The sequence below is a fragment of the Camelus dromedarius genome, chromosome 9 (genome assembly GCF_036321535.1).
Source record: "Camelus dromedarius isolate mCamDro1 chromosome 9, mCamDro1.pat, whole genome shotgun sequence".
Classification (NCBI taxonomy): Eukaryota; Metazoa; Chordata; class Mammalia; order Artiodactyla; family Camelidae; genus Camelus; species Camelus dromedarius.
The window spans coordinates 8,435,600-8,455,465 of NC_087444.1; the positions used below are offsets into that span (position 1 = coordinate 8,435,600).

The window sequence follows — 19,866 nt, forward strand, 5'->3', positions numbered from 1 at the left end:
AAATATGGCCTGAATGCTGTGAACGAGCGCATCAAAATAAAATACCAGACGTGCCAGGTTTTATTGCTTTGAAAGTAGAGCATGTTTCAAGGCAGGGAGTCTCCGAGATGTATACATAAATTAATCATCTCTTGCTGAGTATCAGCTGGCATGAAAAATCAAAAAAGGCCAAGAATTCAGACATTGAGACATGATGGAAAAAAACTCTTGAAATTAAAAAAACAAATGTTTAATGCAGTGTTGAAAAAGATTAGCTGGCCCAAAAGAAGAGAGTTCGGGTTTGAAGTTTCCATAGCCACCTGCCCATGCACTTTTATTGAAGTATAGTTGATTGACAATGTGTTAATTTCTGGTGTACAGCACAGTGATTCAGTTACACACATATATATTCTTTTTCATTATAGGCTATTGCAAGCTATTGAATATAGTTCCCTGTGCTCTACAGCAGGAACTCGTTGTTTATCTAACTTTATATATAGTAGTATCTGCAAATTACAAACTCCTAATCTATCCTTCCCTCCCCCTTTCTGACATGCTTGAGTGAATGAAGGCATTCTTTTTTTAGCACTCACACAACAATGAGCAACATCCAATAAACAGGCCATTTAAAGAATTTTTAATATACATTTTAACATTGTCTTAATAATAAACCCTGGGCAATTCTTTTCCAAATTGTACTGTTCTCTTGGTTTTAATGGGCTCCAACACTGTGCATTAATATACCTGACTTACATCATAATTAGAATCCCATTTAATCGAATATTTCATTGAAAGCATACATTGGGGCTTTAAGTCACTATGTTATTTTTATTTAAAAGAGTAATATAATTCTTGTAAAAAATCTGAACTATATAAGGTAAAAGATTCAAACTCTCCTTTCCCTCAAATCTGCTAACCTGAGGAAATTGTGATAAGAGATTAGACTTCCAGAAGTTTTTCTAAAGCATGTTCTGTACTTAAATAATGACTCTATCTGAACATCCGAAATGTTATGTGTTTTCTTGTTCCTGCACAAATAGGCTCAGTGTTCCAAACGACGTGCTGGATAAAAATAGATCCTGTCCCTTCTGAGTTCTGCATTAAGGCTTCTTCTTGCCTATTTTTATGTGCCACGCAGCGTCAGTCCTTTTAGTGGCCGGCTTACTTTCCACCTTCTTCAGAAAGCTTTTTCCTACTTGGGTTCCGGTGAACTATAATTTTTTCCCCCTCACTGAGCTGTGGCATCCTTAACTAAGATCATATGCCTTTTGTTGCTCACCCAGGTACCTGCCTCAGAAGACGTATGGGTTGAACCCTTTTATTTCACTTCACTTTTCTTTTTTTCCCATATTGTCTCCAAGTGCTTCAGAAGTTAAGTGCTCCGTAGATTTCATTTTCTTGGATAGACTTTTCATCATTTGATCTAGAAGTCAGAGTGAAACCTGGTTCAGGGCAGCTTCCTGCTGGGAGCAGAACTGTGAAGAGCCTTTATCAGAAAAGTTTTGGGAAAGTTCCATGGGCTGCTGTTGCTGGTGTCTTTGCTGGTCTGGAAAGAATGGAGACAGTGAGAAAGGAGTCAAAGAAAATAACTCATATTGATGCACAGAGATTGGCAAATTGACTGTGGATTCATATTTCTTTCTTTCATTCATTCATTCAACAAAGCTTATTGAGAAGCTGCTAAAGACCTACAGATGTGAACTAAAAACCTCTGTGCTCAAGTTCACAGTCCTGTGAGGAACACAGACACCTCCACCATGCCCTTCCAGTCCGCTGACACATTTTCCCTGGGAAATGCTGACAGTCCCGAGGAGGCAGCGTGCACAAAACTGGAGGAGAGCGAGCGGGCACAGGAGGCTTCCCAGAGTAGCAAGCATTTGCTGAGATGCTTTTGAAGACAGGAAGAGGTGTAGGAGTAAATGGTATTTATCCCCTAATAAAAAACCTGAATCTGTTCACCTGGCAAGGAACAACAATCTTTTTTTTTCACCTGGGTGGCTTAAAACAATAGAAATATATTCTCTTTGCAGTTCTGAAATCTAGATGCCCTAAACTGAGGTGCTGATGGACCATGCTGTCTCTAAAGGCTTAGGAGAGAGTCTGTTCCATGCCTTTCTCTTAGCTTCTGGTGTTGCTGCGATCTCTGGCATCCCCATGCTTGTAGACACATCGCAAAATCTTTGCCTGCATTATCACACGGCATGAAGAAACAACCATCTTGAGGCCAGTGGAGCCATCTGGTGCTCTGGCTCCCACCAGCTCTCTGCCCCAGCAGGGGCCATCCTTTCTAAACTTTAAGATGGGCCCAAGAGGAGAAGAGATGGTTTGCAGGATGAATGAACTGCGTGCTTAACGCTTTCCCACAAACAGACAAAACTGACTAAGGGAATGGGACAGGGGTTGTGTTGGAGGGGTCATATAGAAACTGCAAGAACAGGGGCCTGAAGACACTTTAACTTTATCAAAACGTAACTTTCCCAGCAATTTCCTCAACTGGCTGGTTTAAAGGATGTATATAAATTTAACATTAAAACAGTTATAACGTGAGATTCATACTGAAATATGATTCTTAATTCTGGCTGCAAGAGGGTCACCTGGGGTGGGGGGTGGTGTTTGTTTTAAAAATAGTGACACCAAAGTCCTACCTCAGAGTAATTATACCAGAACGTGGGGGCATGGGGCCTCAAATTGCTCTTTTAGGCTTTTAACAGGTTTTTAAGAACTTCTTCATTAATTACTGGTGCACAGTAGGGTTAAGAAATTGACGGGTGGAAAACAAGGTTTCCAACCATTTAACACTGTCTTTTTAAGGGGGGAGGGTATAGCTCAGTGGTAGAGAATGTGCTTAGCACGCATGAGGTCCCGGGTTCAATCCCCAGCACCTCCATTAAATAAATAAATAAGTAACACTAATTACCTCCCCCACATCAAAAAGAAAATATGTTCTTTTAAAAGAAGATTTTTAATTGTTCAGGGTGGCTTTCAAAATCAAGATTTAGATTGAGAATTAAGAGACTATTTATATTTATTTATAGTTAACTATTTGTTAACTACCAGTTAATATCTTCCTCAAAGGATTGTGCTGGGAACCCAAGAGAATAAGGGAATAAAAAGAAGAGGGGCAGGGATGAGAAGGGATCTTCTCCACGCCTTCATCTGTGTCTTCAAGGAGTTCACAACCCAGCTGGGGAAGTTATCTAATCACGTATTGGTTGGTTTTTGTTTGTCTGTGTCTTTTTTGTGTGGGTTTTTTTGTTTGTTTGTTTTGTGTGTGGGGGTGAGGGTTTTGAGAAATATCTGCCATAAACCAGCTTAGGACTCAAGGAGCTTGGAAGTGGCTGGACCTACGGCAGAGCTGGAACCAGGATCTGGAAACCAGCAGGAACGCCCTCTCTCTTTCTCTGCACGGCGGACGACAGGGCTACTGACAGCTGCTGCTTGTTGCAGCTTAAGCTTCAGTAACCTGGAGGGGCACTGGCTAACTCTCAGACTCCAGTCCACACCCCTGGGAAGGGACTCACGTTCACCCCTGGACTTAGAAATCGTATCACTGGGTTGGGATTGGGGTCCCTTTTAAATCAAGTGAAGGAGAGCTGTTTCCTTAACAGGAGTTCTAGTCCCAAAAAGGTGTGTGGAGGGAGGTGTTTGCTGGGCCATCAAAACAAGCGTCCGCTCCACTTGCATAGCAGGATGAAAATGCTACAGGCAGCCCTGGAGAACAGCATGGTGCAGGAGTACCGGCCAGAGGAACAGTACGGAACACTGCTGGCCCCGCCTGAAGACAAGCTGGACGTTTGGAGCAGCCTCTTGGCAGGGCTGGGTCTGTGTGTACACTTAGATTTCCCACTGTGTGTGGGGGGGGGCGTGGAGGTGGCTGGGAAGATACGAGGCGGTGCACAGGGTACTTGGCGTGCAGAGAATCAGCGATGACTCCACACCCCAGTTGGCAGCAAGCACAGGAAGGGTTAGTGTTATCTCCAGTGTTTGTGGGACATCGATGTGGGGCTGTATAAGAAGCAGTCAGAATGGGACAGTGGCTTCAACTCTTAAATCCCACAACGGAGGCTTCTAACACATAGCTGGCAGTTGCTTTCACCAAGGCTCACAGGGCTGGCCCAGTGTCCAGAGAAAGTTTTCAAGGATTAGAAAATAAAAGAATATGCTGAGAAAAGGGGTCTCCGCGTCAGGTTTTCCTGAGATGAGGAAAGTAGAAAACATTAGTTTTTCTAACCACTGCTGATCGCCTAGATGAGGTAGAAGCAGTGTAGTAGATCCTGTTTGTCTTGTTAATTTCCTAATCAATCTAATTTAGACTTGAAAATCACAGGAAACTTTCTTGGATTTTTCTTGTTATTTTGTTCGTGATCCTGTCCATCCTGCTTAACTCTAACTACTGATGACAATAATTGTGATCATACACCCAAAAGTATATGATCTTTTTTCTTATCAGTGACATGTGAAAACACACAAACACACACACACACACAAATACATCCTGCACACGGACAGCACCCTTTTAAAGTAATTTGATCTCATCATTTAAATTACTTAAAATAATTCCTAAACACTGGACGACATGAAACTTTCTCCATCCAGTTCCCATCTCTATCAGACAGAAATATTTTTTAAGCAGATTTAAAAAAATAAACTATATTCAACCCTTACTGGAAAAAAAGTCATTTTTGGACAGAGACCAAGCCAAAGCAATTTTAGTTCAAATTGGTTTTCCTGGAAAAGCTGAAAATGTAGTTCAGAAAAGAAATGCCTTGGCAGCTTCACAAATCAACACTCAAAAACTAACAAGCTCAGTCTATACATCCTTCACTGTAGTGATTCTCAAATCCGAGTGTAGGGAGGACTGGCCTGGGGAGCTTGTTCAAATGCAGATTTCCAGGCCCCAGCAGGAGCTCTGACCCAGACCCAGGTGGGTTGGTACCGAAGATTTGAAGATCACAGTTCACTTAACTGAAAAGATAAATGTAGAGATTTGTAAGTTGACAGGACTAGAATGAGGAACTGTGTCTGTGTTTACTATGTCATTTTGTCACAAGGTAAACCCAATTTATCCCTTAGCCCGCCTCGGTTGGGGCCACCTGTATTAGTGTCCCAGGCCAACCTGGTCTGAAGCACAGGTCTGTCACTATGTGTATGACTTTGGGTAAGTCATTCACTGTCTTTCAATTTCAATTTTCTTTTTTGTAAAGAGAGGAGACTGGATGACATCAATGGTTCTTAATCTTTGGGGGATTACAATCTCCTTTGAGAAGCTAATAAAATTCTTTCATCTTTGCTCTAGAAGAATACACAAATATACAAGTACATTTTTCCACACAAATTTAGGAAGGGTCACAGTCCCTTTAAAATGCTTACAGGGACTTCCTGTAGCAGTGACTCTCAGAGTTGGAGAATGGTTCATCTAAACTATGTTTCACACCTTCTCCCACGCAGATTGTTCCTTGTTCTGTCAAGGGCCATCCCCCACCCCCCGCCTCATGCAGGGAGTCACCTTTGTCACAAATAGGTGTGGCACACTTACACCCTGGCCACTTCATGGCCACTCCAGCTGTTTGCTTAAATTTAATCACTTTAAGACTCCCTCAGAGGTAGGTGACATTATCTTCAATTTCCAAATGAGAAAACTAAGGTTTGTAAAGGTGAAATGACTTGCTGGAAGACACATGCGAATAACAAACAATCTCTGGATTTAACCTTGAACTCTGATCCTCTCTGGCTGGATAATTCTTTGTTGTAGGGGTCTGCCCTGTGCCTTGTGAGATATTTAACGGCTTCCTTGACCTCTACTCATTAGATGCCAATAACACTCCCCTACCTGAGTTGTGACAACCAAAAATGTCTGCAGACATTGCCAAAGATACCCTGGGGGGCCAGGCAGCCCCTAGGTGGGAGCTACGCCCCACAGTACACTCCCCCGGCTGTATTCCCATAGTGAGCTGCAGTCACTGAGAACAAAATAAGGACTCTCTCTGAGGGCAGAAGAGTTGAGAACCATCATTACAAGATCGCATGTACCCCAGGTAAAGTGCTTCAGGATGGAAAACATTTCCAGCTTCATGGGTCTCTAAATTCATAATTTCTACAAACTATACCATTGAGCTTTTGGTAAAACGCTCACATATAGTTGAATTGCTCCCAGATTTGGCTGTAAAACATAAGCTGTTGTTCCTTTGAAAAACCTCTACTACAGTCGAAACTGACCCATACCACCATGATTCCCAGTGGTGTTCCTTCTGAGAGACCAAGATCTGAGGAAATACAGCTGGGATTTGCAGTGGGGCTTGGTCTCAGTGTGGTGCTCAGGGAGTTTGCTCTGTGGCTTGGCTAACAGGAGTCAGGGAAGGCAACAGGAGGGAGCAATTTGTCACAGCTGCCACTTACCCACCGGTTTCCCGAAGGACGTGAGACAGTTGCGAGATTTTACTTCGGTGGATTATGAAATTGAGTACTAGGAAAGTCCACATTGGGTCCCCTCTGGGGTGGGTGTGGGTTTATATGGAAGAGGGTGTTGTTATGAACAAAAGCTCTATTTAAAATAATCTGGGGGCATAGAGCATGAAGATGTGGTACATGAAGCATTGAAAGTATTTGAGAAAAACTGCAGTGCATTGAGGCATGACTGATGCTGGTTGTACCTCTTGAGAAAAAAATTGAGGTTGAAATCGCATCAATCAGAGGTGCCCAAGGGACCTATTCAGTCTACACATGTTTAAGTATTTAGAACGTGTCAGGGCCTCTGAGCGGAAACAGGGTCTGGTTCTTGACTAGCGTCCCATTTGGAGAGGGAATAACCACAGCTGAGAAGTCTGGCTGGGGTAGAGATATGCTCGGGTGTGCGGCGGGGCACGTAGGGTGGACAGTCCATCGTGGAGATCAAGAAAGACTCTTTGCACAAGGTGAGGTCTGAGCTCAGGCCTGGAAGCTGAGTAGGTCTTCGATGGACAAAAGTGAGGGCAGATTGTGGAGAGACAGGCAAGGGAATAACATGCACTGAACAAATGGAGACGCCTGGATGGGAAGGAGAGGGGAGGCTGGGGCACACTCCACACTCAGGGATGGCAAGCCAGCAGCACGGCCAGAGCAGAGGTGTAGGAGGGAGAGACAGGGTGGAACGGTGAGGATGTGAGAGGTTGCACAGTGACTTAGGCGGGACTGTCTGAAGACTCCTGCAGACCTCAACACTTTTGCAGGCCCCATTACAAATCATACCAAATATGGAAATGGATCCTGATTCCAACTTAAACTAATTTATAAACAACGAGTTGAATTGCAGTTGACTATTGTTTTTTCAATTGAAGTATAGTCAGTTATAATGTGTCAGTTTCTGGTGTACTGCATAATGTTTCAATCATACATATACATACTTTATATTCGTTTTCATATTCTTTTTCATTTTAGGTTACTACAAGGTATTGAGTAGAGTTCCCTGTGCTATACAGAAGAAATTTGTTGTTCATCTATTTCACACATAGTAGTTAGTATCTGCAAATCTCCAACTCCCAATTTATCCCTTCCCGCCCTCTTTCCCCCCAGTGACCAAAAGTTTGTTTACTATGTCTGTGAGTCTGTTTCTGTTTTGTAGATGAGTTCATCAGTGTTTACTTTTTCCTTTTTTCAGATTCCACATAATAGCAAGTTAATTCTATCTCAAAGTTTTCTTTTTGTATTTCAGAGCCAGCCAATCTTTTTTTTTTTTTTCAGATACAAATCTTTTCAAAGGGTATTGAGAAGCTGGTGTGTTCAAGGCACTGTGTTAATAGGCCCTAATAATAATGCCTCGTTTTAAACTTGCAGGTTTCAACCTGCGTAAACCTGACGACTGCCCCCTCCACTGCCCAGTGTCCATTCTCTCCTTTCTCCTACCCATCCTGAGTTTGAGCAGGGCACACGAGTGCTCAGCTAGAGTGGACCTACTTCTCTTGCAGCAAGGAGCAGCCATGTGACCAAAGTTTTGGTCACGGGAGTGTGTGCTGAAGTGATGTGTGAAGTTTTTATATCACATCCTTGAAAAGGAAGATGGCTGTCCCTCTTTCTTTTTAATCCCATTCCTACCAACCGGAATGTGGCCATGGAGTGGTAAAAAAAAATATATCAGCCACGCAGACAAGGATAGCATCCTAGGGCCGTGGCTCGTGAACTGCAGCACACGTCAGAGTCACCTGGGGGGCTCGTGATAATGCAGGTGGCTGGGCCCCATCACCAGAAATTATGACTCAGTGGGTCTGAAGCATCTCCAACAAGTTTCTGAGTGATGCCGATGCCGCTGGTCGGGGACCACACTTTGAATACTGTCACCCTAAGGGATGGTGGCACACTAAGACGACGCCTGGGTCTTTAGATTACCCTGTGGAGTAGGTCTGTCTTCCATCTGGACTGCCCGTTCTCTGTGAATTATTATTTTTTTAAACCTCTATAGCTTTGATCTCCTTGTTCCATCAGCTTAACCTCCAGCAGCTAATCCATGTTCAGAAAATTAAACTTAACCAAGGGAGGCAGTGTGGTGTGGTGGTTAAGTATGGGGTAGTGGGTTTGATTCTCAGTTATGCCGCTTCCAAGCTGATCCTGGGTTAAGTTATTTAACCTCTTGGTGACTCTGTTTTCTCATCTATTAAATGAATTTAAGGGTACAAGGCCCCCTAGACCTCATATCCCCTTTCTAGACCACGTTCATTACCAGGAGCCCAGAACTCCCTGCCTGGTGGCCATGAACACACTTCCGTGAGCTACATGGACCTCTTCTCTGGCTTTGCCCTTCTGACAACTGACTGTGCCTTCCAGGTACCATCCTAGGTCTGAAATATAGCTAAGGAGTGGCTGTGTGACAAGGCTGTGGATGACACTAGGGTGGGGAGGCTGGAGTGTCCCATGTTAAAATGAGGCCCCTCTAGCACGTGATGACAGAACAGAGTGGGGAAAAAAGAGGAGGGGAACTGTGGGCGAGAGGCAAGCTCTCCAGGTTGTCACATTCCAGTGGCATGGAACAACCTATAAATCTGAAAATACTAAATTTGAGCCTGGCTTTCCAGTCTATTTGTCAAGATAAGAGAATAGGACATGTTTAACAGTTTGATAGCTTGATTTATGATTTTAAAATATTTAGACATATGGCATATGGATGTCTATCGGGACTCCTGCCTTGGTCTGCAAATTTAGGCCCAAGCCAGGCTACCTTGCAGATCTGGCATAAAGACGAAATAAAACAGGAGATGAAAAATACTCAAAACAATACTTGGTACACATGGTATGTGTACAGCATTAGCAATGATATACTTAAGATTCTTCTGACGGCAAAAGGGGCCTAATGAAAGGTTTCAAGCAGAATGTGACATCTGCTTACTATTTTTCCCTATAAATGTTGATTGAGGGTCTACCATGTGCCTGCCTGGCATCGTTCTTGGGAGCTGCTAACAATAGTAGTGGACACAGTAAAGCTCGCGTTTCCAAGGAATGTATATTAGAGTGGAGGATGGGAAACAGATAAAAACATCTAGTATGACAAAGGATGTCTTTTGGTTTTAGAAAGATCATCTCGCTGGTGGGAGGTAAGACTGCAAGAAGAGTTAAGAGCCTGTTGCGATAACTTAAAGAAGAAGACAGTGGTTGTCTGATGCCAGATAGTGGCAGGGTAAATAAAGATCAGTGAAAAGATTTTAAAAAAGAAATGTGGGGAGAATGCTGACACTTGGTAACTGGTGGATATTGGGAGGAAGATAGAAAAGAAGGAGTTAAGGATGCTAGCTCAGATTCTAACTTAGGCACCAGGATATTGGTGATGCCGGTCACTGAGATCTAGAACACAGAAGAAGGAGGGACTGATCTGGAAAGGAGATTAGGGGATCTGTTTGAGAAGCCCATAGCACATGGACATGGACATGCCCAGGAGGCAGTTTCATATACAAGTAGACTTTTGGCCAGTTGGAAATTGTCTCTGTGGTGAGAGCCAAAAGCAGGGTGGGCTGGGCATTCCATGAGAGTAAAGGAAGTAGCAGCAGAGAGCAAGCACTTTTGCCAGGAAAGGGAGCAAGCTGTGCAGGCACCTGGAGAAGGAGGTGAAGTGCAGGGAGACGTTACTGGATGTAGTGGAGTCGGCACCTCTGTAAAACCAATGGAGAGTAAGCAGTGGAGAGGAGAGAGACTGGAGACGCATCAGAAGAGGGAGTTCACAGAGCAAGTGCCTGCAGGGGTAGGAGGAAAGAGATACTGATCAAAATCATTTAGTGTTTCACCATGGAAAAAAATGAAATCATTTATACACTCATCCATTCGTTGACTCAATAACAAGTATATTAATTATAACTGAGTACTGTTCTGATGCTGGGAATAAGATGGAAAAAAAATCCCCATCTTACATTATGTAAGTTCAGTAGCTTAAAATAATAACAAATCCCCAAACAAAAATTTGGCTGCTGCCAGGCCAGGGCTAAAGCAGGCAGGGTCTTGGCAGGAGTGTGTGTGACTGCAAGGCACAGGAGTCCCCCAGCAAGGACTTCACTCATTCCCAAGTAAGGCAGCAGCGGAGACTCAGGACCTGGAATCTGAACACCCACCGCCCCCCTCCACTGCCATGTGAGAGGAAATTTTTATTTCCATGACAAGTTTTAACTGTAAATGATTAGAGAACTCTCTTGCAGGCTTGTGGTGTTTGATATACTCAAAGCCTCAACAAAGACAAGTAACAGATAAAAAACACTGGCAATCCCCCAACTCATCTAATTTCCATTTAGATACCACCCTGCCCCCACCAGAGTTACAGTCACTGACACTGTTTTTGAAAGAGATGGAGGGAAGCAGAGGAGGTGCATTTTGTGCTTTATCCTGAATAAGTCCCCTAGGGACAGATTGGAAAAGACTCCTGCCTCGTGACCTGAGACTACATTCCATGTTAGATAGAGTAGGTATGTTTCAAGTGTCAGACTAGGGCGGAGAATGTCAAATTTATGCACAGGGATTCAAAAACAGTTGCCACAGAAAGGGCGTCGGAAGTCACCGAGTGAAACTTCTTATTTAACAAGATGAAAACGATCCATCACAAGGCTACTTGGTGGACACTCAGCTTAGAATCCAGGTGTCGTGAAAAGCCCACCTAGCTTTTTTTTTTTTCCATTATGCCACGTTACCATATTCCATATTGAGTTCAATTTTCAAATAAATGATTTTCCCAGTGAGAAATGATTTACGGGGGATGATGATGTTCATGAAAAATTTCCCAAGTAGAAGATTCCAACATCAGACTGCAAATCTCTACCTAAGACAGAGCACAAGATGAAAAGTTCTGCAGGGAAGAAATAACTTTGTCATTTGCACTGTGGATGGATCATTCAGGCCCCCTGCTTTCCCCCAGACACCCACTTGTACGTAGACTTTAGACCATTTCATTTTTACCTTCTAACTAATTCATTACTGAAACAGAAGCCACACTCTAGAAAGGAGTTTGGTGAGGAGAAAAAAGTTGATATTATGATTTAAATTGAGACTTGGTGATTTTCTGTGGATAATTATCTATGTCTCACCTTATCAAAGAAAAAATGAATTTCAGTTAGAATATAAAGTAATTCTTGCTGAAAATATGGGATGGAAGAGATCAGTCCTGGATATTAGAAGTATATTGATCTCTCAGAAAAATCTCGCCCCCAGAATGCATCAGTCTGGGATGAAATATATTGTGGGTGTATTAAATTTTATTCTAGCATTGATGGGAGGGGAAAAAAATGGAAGAAAAATGAAGCCGGGTGAAAAATAGGGTGATTGAGAGACAGAGAAAAGACAGAGAAACTTGTTAATTACAGGAGTTTCTGAGCAAGATATTTTTCTTCCTTTCATAAGTTAGAAGCTATTGAATAATTCATGGCAAGCGTGGAAAGGCTGCCTTTTCCCCGGGTGATGTATAACTGAGCAGGAGGGAGCTTCGAGTGGGTTCACCACATCAGCCACCACTCCTGCTTCTGAGCACAGGGTGCTCTCCTCTTGAGCTCAGCTTCTGCTTTTGCAGCCAAGCATCCTTGCTGCTGCTGCCTGCCTACCTGCCTACCCGCAGGGTTTGCAGCCCTCCACTTGACTTCCTCCAGCCCTGCTGCCAGCTGAGAAGTCTCCCTGCAGCTCCTGGTTTCTGCCTAGAGCCATGTGTGCAGATGCCGCACTGGAGAAGGAGGCACTTGCTCCTGGCTCTCATCCCAGCTGAGTTTCTCCTGTTGATTTCAGGACCACAGATGCTGAGGAGGTATTTCCTGGCATCCTTCCCTCTGCTACCACCAGCTAAGGACCAGATCAAAAGTAAGAGACCCTCAATCCCTTTGCCTTGGCATTTCCCCCAGACGGGCTGTCTCTGCTTTCTCCTGGAAACTAGGGGCTTCTTCTAGCAATATCTGTGTGTGTGTGTGTGTGTGTGTGTGTGTGTGTGTGTGTGTGTGTGTGTGTTTAGAGGGAGAAGGGGAGGCTGTTCTTTGTATTGCTGTCCTAGGGTTTCCCTGGTACCTGCTGAATGCAAAGAATGTAAAGACGACTTTCTCCTGGCACTGGAGACATTTCCGAGGCAGGCACCTGTCATTCGCCTCCCCCGTTCTCCTCGAGCTCCCTCTCTCCCCCTCCCCCAGCCCATTATTCTGCTTCAGCCTTCTGTGTCAGTGGCAGAGGGCTGAAAGGATGCCTTCGTCCCCACTGCAGGCGAGTGTCAGGATGGGCCGCGCTGCCAGAGGCCGACGCTAGCCAGCGAAGTGTGAAGAGTTGGCCAGAATGACCAACTCTTCCACGTCCACTTCCTCCACCACCGGAGGGTCGCTGCTGCTGCTCTGCGAGGAAGAGGAGTCGTGGGCGGGCCGGCGCATCCCCGTGTCCCTCCTGTACTCGGGCCTGGCCATCGGGGGCACGCTGGCCAACGGCATGGTCATCTATCTCGTGTCGTCCTTCCGGAAGCTGCAGACGACCAGCAACGCCTTCATCGTGAACGGCTGCGCCGCGGACCTCAGCGTCTGCGCCCTCTGGATGCCGCAGGAGGCGGTGCTCGGGCTCCTGCCGGCCGGCTCCGCGGAGCCCCCCGGGGACTGGGACGGCGCCGGGGGCAGTTACCGCCTGCTGCGGGGCGGGCTGCTGGGCCTTGGGCTCACCGTGTCTCTCTTGTCCCACTGCCTGGTGGCCCTGAACCGCTACCTGCTCATCACCCGGGCGCCCGCCACCTACCAGGCGCTGTACCAGCGGCGCCACACGGCGGGCATGCTGGCGCTGTCCTGGGCGCTCGCCCTGGGCCTCGTGCTGCTGCTGCCGCCCTGGGCGCCGCGGCCCGGCGCCGCGCCCCCGCGCATCCACTACCCGGCGCTGCTGGCCGCCGCGGCGCTGCTGGCGCAGACGGCGCTGCTGCTGCACTGCTACCTGGGCATCGTGCGCCGCGTGCGCGTCAGCGTCAAGCGGGTCAGCGTCCTCAACTTCCACCTGCTGCACCAGCTGCCCGGCTGCGCCGCCGCCGCCGCCGCCTTCCCGGGCGCCCCGCACGCGCCGGGCCCGGGTGGCGCCGCGCACCCGGCGCAGGCCCAGCCGCTGCCCCCCGCGCTGCACCCGCGCCGGGCGCAGCGGCGGCTCAGCGGCCTGTCGGTGCTGCTGCTCTGCTGCGTCTTCCTCCTGGCCACGCAGCCGCTGGTGTGGGTGAGCCTGGCCAGCGGCTTCTCGCTGCCCGTGCCCTGGGGCGTGCAGGCGGCCAGCTGGCTCCTGTGCTGCGCCCTGTCGGCGCTCAACCCGCTGCTCTACACGTGGAGGAACGAGGAGTTCCGCCGCTCCGTGCGCTCCGTCCTGCCCGGCGTCGGCGACGCGGCGGCGGCCGCCGCCGCCGCCACGGCCGTGCCCGCGGTGTCCCAGGCGCAGCTGGGCACCCGCGCCGCCGGCCAGCACTGGTGACCCGGCCAGGGCGCGCGGGAAGCGGAGCGTCCCGGCTTCCCGGCTTCCAACGTCCTTGGTCACCACCGCCTCCCGGCCTTGTAAAGTATCCCCTGCCTGAAAGGAGACTCCTTTGGGCGAAGACCAGTAATAAATCTGTGCGAAGATTTCGCCTCGACCCCAGGGAGAGACCCGAACCAAGGTTTTATCCCTACAAGGTGTCCGCGAGGACATTATCGGCCGCCACCTGATTTTTGCCCTTTGTTTCCGTGTTTTAGAGAAATCCTAAAGTCAAAACACCGGAAACTTCAAGAACTTGCATACTGACATTTTGAAAGAACCGGTTAATTTATTTCAACACTGTTTTGGAAAAACAGCTTCGATAACACGATTACCATTTCCACTTTCATCGTCTTATAAGCTATGTGAAGGCCCTTGAGTGTGCATGAGCCAAAGGAAATAATAGTGATGAAGGAAATAATATTTGTGAAGCGTTTTAGAAATTAACCTCTCTTTGATGATGCTTCTAAGTTTAGCCTTGTCGCCTGAAGAATGGAGCCGCAGATGTGCACACCAGTATGTTACTAGTAAGACCTCACGCCCTTTATTCTTAAAAGGGGATTTTATAAAAGTACAGTCATTACTGAGTGAAACTGAATCTTAGCCAGTGAGAAAAATAAAATCCAGATTTACTATTTTACACCCCTTTTTGGCACTTTTGAGACTGAAAATTGGCATCGAGGGTTAAAGGGACAAATTTCCATTGTGCTGATCGATGGTCTGAGCCAGCAGTGGAATTGTGGAAGAAATAAAAGGGGGTTGATCTATTTTAGGTACCAGTTTCAGGTTTTCTGTAGCATGCACACTTGTTGCTACCCTCATTTTGTCATCACTTCCCTTGCCTTATGAGTGTGATTGCAGCTGTGAACATTCTGTACTATAATGGTTGCTAAGGAGAATAAGTCCTGTTTTCTCTTTAACATTTAAAATATCTCAGTGCACATGATATAATCAAACACGAATACACCATGACTGCATAGCTAACATTAACCTCCATTGCATGCTCTTAGATGCTACAACTTACTGGGCATGTGGTATACTAAAGCAATACCCATTCGACAAGGACATTTTTACTTCTTCCAGACACCAGGAGAAGTGGCCTTCAAATATTTGAAAAGAGACCCAGAGACATCTCTGGCCACCTAGAGTTCTTCTTGTCTTGACCCAATTTATGAGAAAACTCCCAGGTGGGACTTTATCTTGCAAATGGAACCACAGTCAAGATGGATCAATGATATGGTCTGGCTCTGCAGAGCCATCTGCACTCTTTCAGGGTTTAGACAAGCCACACGTTAGAAGGTAGCTCTGTTTTTAATGTAGTTCCTATGTATGACCATGACACTTAACATGGATATCGTATCTCTTCAAGGTGTTATAAACTCAGTTGCATAAAACGAACAGTTCAATTAGGAGTCTGTTCTAAAATGTATGATTTGAGGCGTGTCCTTTTCCTCTTTAGTTTCCTAAATTTACTTAGAACTATTTGAAGTGCAGAATTGTGTGAAATCACTTTCTAAAACGAAAGTGGGAGTAAAGTAATGAAATAATCATCTATCAGCAATTCTGACTGCTAACGACATCAAATCCGGGGCCGAACAGCCTTGTTTACCTGTGTAATTCAGGAATGAGAACAGCTTGCGTTGTTGCCCTCCTGTAAGCCAAGACCATGGGAACATTTGTGCATCTGAATAATTACGAGACTTGCAGGAAACATTGACGTGTTTGTAGAAAAACAAAACAAAACAATTACGTTCATCACCAGTAGATCAGCAGTCATCTTATTAATCTCTCCCCTTTGTGCATGCACCATTTCTCTCTTACTAAGGTTTCATCTGTTCCCATTTTTCTTGATTCAAATACTTAATTAAAGTTCAGACAACTATTCCTCTGAGTTTTTTTCTTCTGTCTCTGGTCTTCTCGCATACCTCCTGGAGAACACGATGACAGATGGCACTGTATCCCAAAGCACTGGGGATGAAAGTGTCTTCTTTGTTCCGTCTTTATTTAGTTTTACTTTTAGTTTCTAGAATTATTTCTACCTTTTATAAGTATGTCAGCATTAAAAAGAAATAGATATAATGTCCTTTCTGTAAGTATAGTTGATTTGGGAAATACACGGTAACAACAGAGAGGAGAAGATCGTCCTTTTTTGGAGGACACTTGTCTAAATCTCTATCAAAAAGCTCTTCTTTTAATTAAGCCTTTGTCCTTGTTCTTTACTGTGGATGCTACAATTTTCCCCCCAGTTCCTATAAACACTTGCCAAGCATGTAAACTTTAGCTTTTCAAATACCTGGTATCTCGCAGTGCTTCTGGCTAACACTGAGAACCTCCTCGTGGTGGCTCAGTGCCATGTGGGAGACCTACTTCAGGTTGTATTTACTGGTAATTAACTCCACAGGACTGATTCACTTTTAATTTCCAAGTAGCAATGATGTGTCTAAAAATGCCTTACTTGGGCGAAAGCTGGGAGTGTTGGGAGTCACCGCTTTTACAAATTAAGGTAATGAAGATTGTGTTCCTATTTAAATGAAAGTGCGTATTATCCACTCAGGAATAAAAAAAATCCTAATTGCTGTTGTGGGCTGCCCTGCTTCGCCTTTTCTCCTTTTTTCCTTTAGGGATATGCCTGGTAAGACACGTAGCTCACTCCCAACCCCTGCCCTCGCCCCTTTAATGGCTAAATTCTCTGCTGTGATAGTATTCCTCCCAGCACTTCTCTCCTTCCAAAATGAAGTGTGTGCATGGACAATAATTCTGTTTTGTACTGAGGCATCCACAGGCGGTGTTTGTTTTAACCACTGTAGGGCTTTAACTCTCTGACTGAGAAAGCCCTTGAGAAGAGCTGCTCACAGAGAAATGTTGGTCTGCTTTGGCCTCGTGGTTCAGTGCAACTCTGTTCTTCTGATGACAACCGTCTTGACCAACTTCACTATTTCACATGTAACCTTTATTCCATTCTCACAAAGACGCAGATACGATTCACTTAGCTCTCTGGCGGGCCTAGGCGCTGACTCGAGGGAGGGCATCAGTTGCATGAATTTAAACTCAAGAACCTTGAGAGGAATGGTGGTGTCTCCCACTTTCAGAAGCCTGCCCTTAATGTCTGTGGGGTGTGGGGCAAGCATGGGGCTTCAGAGGGGGGCTCTTGGTCTGCAGGAACACGAGCAGAGGAACTCTTTCCTGCTGCCTCTCCTCTCGCTGTCAGTTCGCTGAGGGGCCTCCGCATGGGGGCGTCGACTCAGCCCATAGATCGGAGCTCTGCACACATCCATCTCTCAACCAGCCCCCTGGCCCACCTCTAGGGTCTAGGGGTGCACATACAGGGGGTAGAGCATGTCCTACAAGTGACCTTGAGGCATTTAAGCAGTGCACTTGCTGAGGTGCAGGCACCACGGCCGGCTGAGGCACAGGCTCCCGGAGGGCACGTTTCCCTGGGACTTCTTTCCATGTGGGGAGGGGAGGGGCAGAGGAGGGTAGGAGCAGACCCCTTCAAGCACGAGACCCGGTATCTCGAGCCTGAGGGCAGTACTGCTTTCACATGGGTCCTCCTCAGGTATCCTTCCCTAGCTCCTCCCACCTGCAGGGACTTCTTAAACAGGTGCCACACGTCGGGGTTCCCCAGACGCTTAATCACGTCAGACCCAATGCTGCAGGTAAGGAGGATGGTGGGGAGGGAGTGGGACGGGGGTCGATGAAACAAGGGAGGTCAGAAGGCGAAGGTTATTGAAGGGGATTGAAGGGGACTGATGGGTATGTGTGTGTGCTGCACAGTTCTCTTTACTTGTGTGTATCTTTGAAATTTTCATAATGAAAAGCTTAAACAAAGTGAAGCCAAACTCATTAAGAAGGAAAAAAAGAAAGAAAGAAGAAAGAAAAAAGAGAGGGAAGGGGGTTGTGGAAAGGAAGGGAGGAAGGGCGGAAGGAAGGAAGGAAGAAGGAAAGAAGGAAGGAAAAAAAGTAAAGAAAGAAAATCAGGGAGGAGGGTGTAGCTCAGTGGTAGAGTGCCTGCTTAGCATGCACAGTGTCCTGGTCAATCCCCACTACCTCCATCAAGAAACAAATAAATAAACCTAATAACTGCCCCCTATAGATAAATACATAAGTTTTTAGAAAAAAGAAAATTAATGTGCCCAAGGTCATGTAGCAACTTAAAGGGAGGAGCTGGGATTCGAACCTTTCTTCTTTGTCTGATTCCAGAGTGGGATGGTAACCACTGTACTGGAGGATAAGATCAGAGTTTTTGGTCAGGTGTGGAATTCCCTGCATGATGTGACTGCTCCCTAACTCCCCCATCTTTCTCTCCCCTACTTGCGTCCTTCTCTATAGCCTAGTTGGTCTCTACGCTGCCTTCTAAACATGGCCCATGTTCTGTGTCTGAGTCTTGTTCATTCAAGGACCTTCCTGGAGTCTCCTCCCATCTAGTCACTTACCCAACCCTCATCCTTCGTCCCAGGAAGGCTCGCTAGTTTCTCCCCCATCATCAGAGCTCCCCCAGCCATGAGCTCTCCCCCCACAGAACTCCTGCACCGCTTTGTCTTTACCACACATTCCATTGTATTATCTTCGTCTTATTATCTTATTATCTTGTGTGTGTGAGATCTTCAAAACTAGATAGGAAAGATTTTTTGGTTTATTTTTCATGTCTTCTTTTTTTTTTAGAGCAAATATTGCCTTTTATCTTTTAGTAACCAGTTACCTGAACCTGAAATATACTTAATACTTAATATATGTTTATAGCTGAAGACAGTAATTTTGAAAGAAAACGGATTCAGTCTTTTCCTTGCATGTATATTTTTCTCTTAATGAAGTAACCAAGAATAAATCCTATCTCCAACGCGTATCTTGCCAGAGTAATAATATATGGGACTATGAGCTTTGTGTGTAAATCAGATGCAGTCAGTGCTGTCATTTGGGAGAAAATTACATGCCTGTTATTCAAGCTCTGTTCACATTGACAAAAGCAACAAAAAGAAGTTTCAGTCCTAATTACTTCTTGAAATTCAAGGTCAAATTACTAAACATATATTAAGTAATTCCACACACACTTTTTTCTCAGGACCTTGCGTGGTAAAGCTGTATATTTTTAATTTCTAAAAGCCATACACATTGCTAATTGATGGCCATGCAATTTTGCTAAAATCCCGGGAGAAGTAACTATGGGAATGTCTTTACTGCTTCTTGTCAGGTTACTGGACAGCAGACCTGGAGATCATTCAGCCCAACCCCCTGCTATTTTTATTAGACAGAAAGTTCTTTAGTTTTTAGTCTTTTCCTGGCATAAATTAGGCCCATTTCCCATTTTTCTATTCTCAGCTAGTAGATAAATGTGTGGCATCCTTTGTATAGTAATACTGTAGTAGATACTCTGTTTTTAGCGAAACGAAAATTCTATGAAATGTCAGCATATTGAATTTCAAAAAAAAACTTGGCCTTAGGAAAGTTATTTCTTGAAATTAAAGTGTGTTTTTATATCTGAAGATTAATGTCTGTTTTCATGGAAAATTTATAAAATATAGAAGCATAGGAGAAATTATATCACTCATTACTACTCTTAGCATAATACTGTACTCATCTACTTTTAAAAATCTTTTCCCCTGTATATTAAATTGTACATAATGACAGCCGGAAAACGTATACGGACATATGTTTATGTGTGTGTGTGTGTATATACACACTCGCTATATTTAAAAAGTGTAAGCAGAAGAAAGATGTTATAAAGAGGGGCCAAGGGCTTGTAACAATTAGGATATGTTCAGCTACTGGTAATAGACTACCTAGCTAAAAACGGCTTAAACAATGATGACATTTCATCATCACACAATCGAGAAGTCTGCAGGAAAACAGCAGGTAAATGCTTCCAGAATTTGTTCAGCAGCATCTTGATGTCATCAAGTGCCCAGGTTCTTTGCATCCTTCTGCTCCAACATCCTCAATGTTCTTGTGTGATGG

At 45.2% G+C, this 19,866-nt stretch overlaps 1 protein-coding gene across 1 annotated transcript; it reads left to right on the forward strand.

Moving 5' to 3' along the window:
- Positions 1-11,897: 11,897 nt before the first annotated feature.
- Positions 11,898-16,422, forward strand: GPR88 (G protein-coupled receptor 88). Its single transcript, XM_031457694.2, has 2 exons — positions 11,898-12,264; positions 12,655-16,422. Exon 2 carries the CDS (start codon positions 12,724-12,726, stop codon positions 13,873-13,875), a length of 1,152 nt encoding a protein of 383 aa, XP_031313554.2. The 5' UTR covers positions 11,898-12,264; positions 12,655-12,723; the 3' UTR covers positions 13,876-16,422.
- The last annotated feature ends 3,444 nt before the right edge of the window (positions 16,423-19,866 follow it).

What these genes read in the sequence shown, in the direction of transcription:
- GPR88 (XM_031457694.2), top strand. Translation starts at nt 12,724, where the DNA reads ATGACCAACTCTTCCACGTCCACTTCCTCCACCACCGGAGGGTCGCTG.